The 1,704-nt window shown below is 40.9% G+C and overlaps 1 protein-coding gene across 1 annotated transcript; it reads right to left on the reverse strand.

Moving 5' to 3' along the window:
- Nucleotides 1-262: 262 nt before the first annotated feature.
- LOC138879365 (uncharacterized) lies at nucleotides 263-1,022 on the reverse strand. Its single transcript, XM_070158975.1, has 2 exons — nucleotides 824-1,022; nucleotides 263-693 (listed from the first exon to the last, which is right to left on the reverse strand). The coding sequence occupies exons 1-2, from the start codon at nucleotides 1,020-1,022 to the stop codon at nucleotides 263-265; spliced, it is 630 nt and encodes a 209-aa protein (XP_070015076.1).
- Nucleotides 1,023-1,704: the final 682 nt, after the last annotated feature.

Consider the following 1,704-nt stretch of genomic DNA (forward strand, 5'->3'; position numbering starts at 1 on the left):
TCATAACCCACCCAAAAGTAAGTCCTCTGGCTTTCACATCACCAAGAGCCTTTACAATAGCAAGGAAAGGTCTTCGAAGAACAATCAGCACCTCACAATCCACTTCACAATCAAGAATGACAAAATCCGCTGGAAGAATGAATTTATCAACATGAATCAATACATCTTCAATTACTCCCAACGGTCTCTTCATGGTCCGATCGTCCATTTGTAATCTCATAGATGTAGGTCTTGGTTGCCCTATTCCCAGAGTCTTGAAAATCTAATAGGGCATCAAATTGATACTTGCCCCAAGATCACTAAGAGCTTTAGCAAACTTGGCACTTCCAATGGTACAAGGGATTGTGAAACCATCGGGATCTTCCAATTTAGGAGCCATTGAATGCACAATTACACTCACTTGATGAGTGACTTTGATAGTTTCAAAATTCATAAACCGCTTATTTGTCACCAAATCCTTCATAAACTTTGCATAATCGGACATCTGTTCCAAAGCTTCAACTAATGGCACATTGATTAAGAGACTCTTTATCATGTTAATAAACTTTTTGAATTGATTCTCGCCATTTTTCTTGGCAAGCCTTTGAGGATATGGTGGAGGAGGCTTATGTAATGGTGCCTTAGCTTTTTGCACTATCGGCTCCGGTATGTCAATAACATGATCCCTTGATGGGTTCACTTCCTCTTGAATCTCTTCCACATTTCATCAATATCAATCCACACTTCATCATTTGCTTGCACCACATTGTTTATGGTCTCTTCCTCTTATAATACTTGCTCATCATCCATAAGTTTCCTTTGACTTGAGGTGGGTGCATTCCACCTTTTCCACTTCTTGTAGTAATGGCCATGGCATGACCTGTGTTGTTCCCACCCTTTGGATTCACCACCGTGTCACTTGGTAGTGCCCCCTTAGGATGAGAATTTAGAGCTTGAGAGATTTTCCCCATTTGGACTTCCAAGTTGTGAATCGATGTGTCGTATGAGGCATGTTGGGCATCCAAATCGGCATTCTTTTCCATCATTTACTTGAACATATTCTCAATTCTCCTTATTTCATTGTTGGAAGAGCTTGGGCCATGGGAAGGATAAGGAGGCGGGTTGCTCGGTTGTTGATACATCGAGGGTCTTTGAAAACTCGACCCTTGATTGCCTTGATTATTGTTCCATCCGCCTTGATTGTTACCTCCCCCCCACCCAATTACCTTGATTGTTGCCACTCCAATTTCCTTGATTGTTATTGTTATGACAATTCCTTTGATTGTTTCTACCATTCCAATTACCTTAGTTGTTAGAATTCCAGTTGCCTTGATTGTTTTGAGGTCGCTATTATTGTTGACTTGGGCCTTGGAAATTGTTTCATTACCCTTGAAAGTTGTTCACGTATTGCACTTCCTCTTTTTTTTTCATTGTAAGATTCATCTAGATCAACCCACTATCTTCTTGGACATAATTCTCCACTCGGTTTTCACTTGCGGACCCTTGGTCATTCTTTTGTTCACCGTCATGTTTACTCCCTCCATGGCATTGACTTGCTTAGGACTTTGCACTTGTTGAAGTTGAGTCTTTGCTAATTGATTCATAGTGGTGGTCAATTGGACAATGGCTTGCCCATGGTCATGAAACGCTTTATAGAGGTGAATCACTGTCGATCCCCCTTTTTCCCTCTTTGCATCGGAAAATCGAATTTATGACATTTTGGGT

Source organism: Nicotiana sylvestris, chromosome 10 (genome assembly GCF_000393655.2).
Source record: "Nicotiana sylvestris chromosome 10, ASM39365v2, whole genome shotgun sequence".
NCBI lineage: Eukaryota > Viridiplantae > Streptophyta > Magnoliopsida > Solanales > Solanaceae > Nicotiana > Nicotiana sylvestris.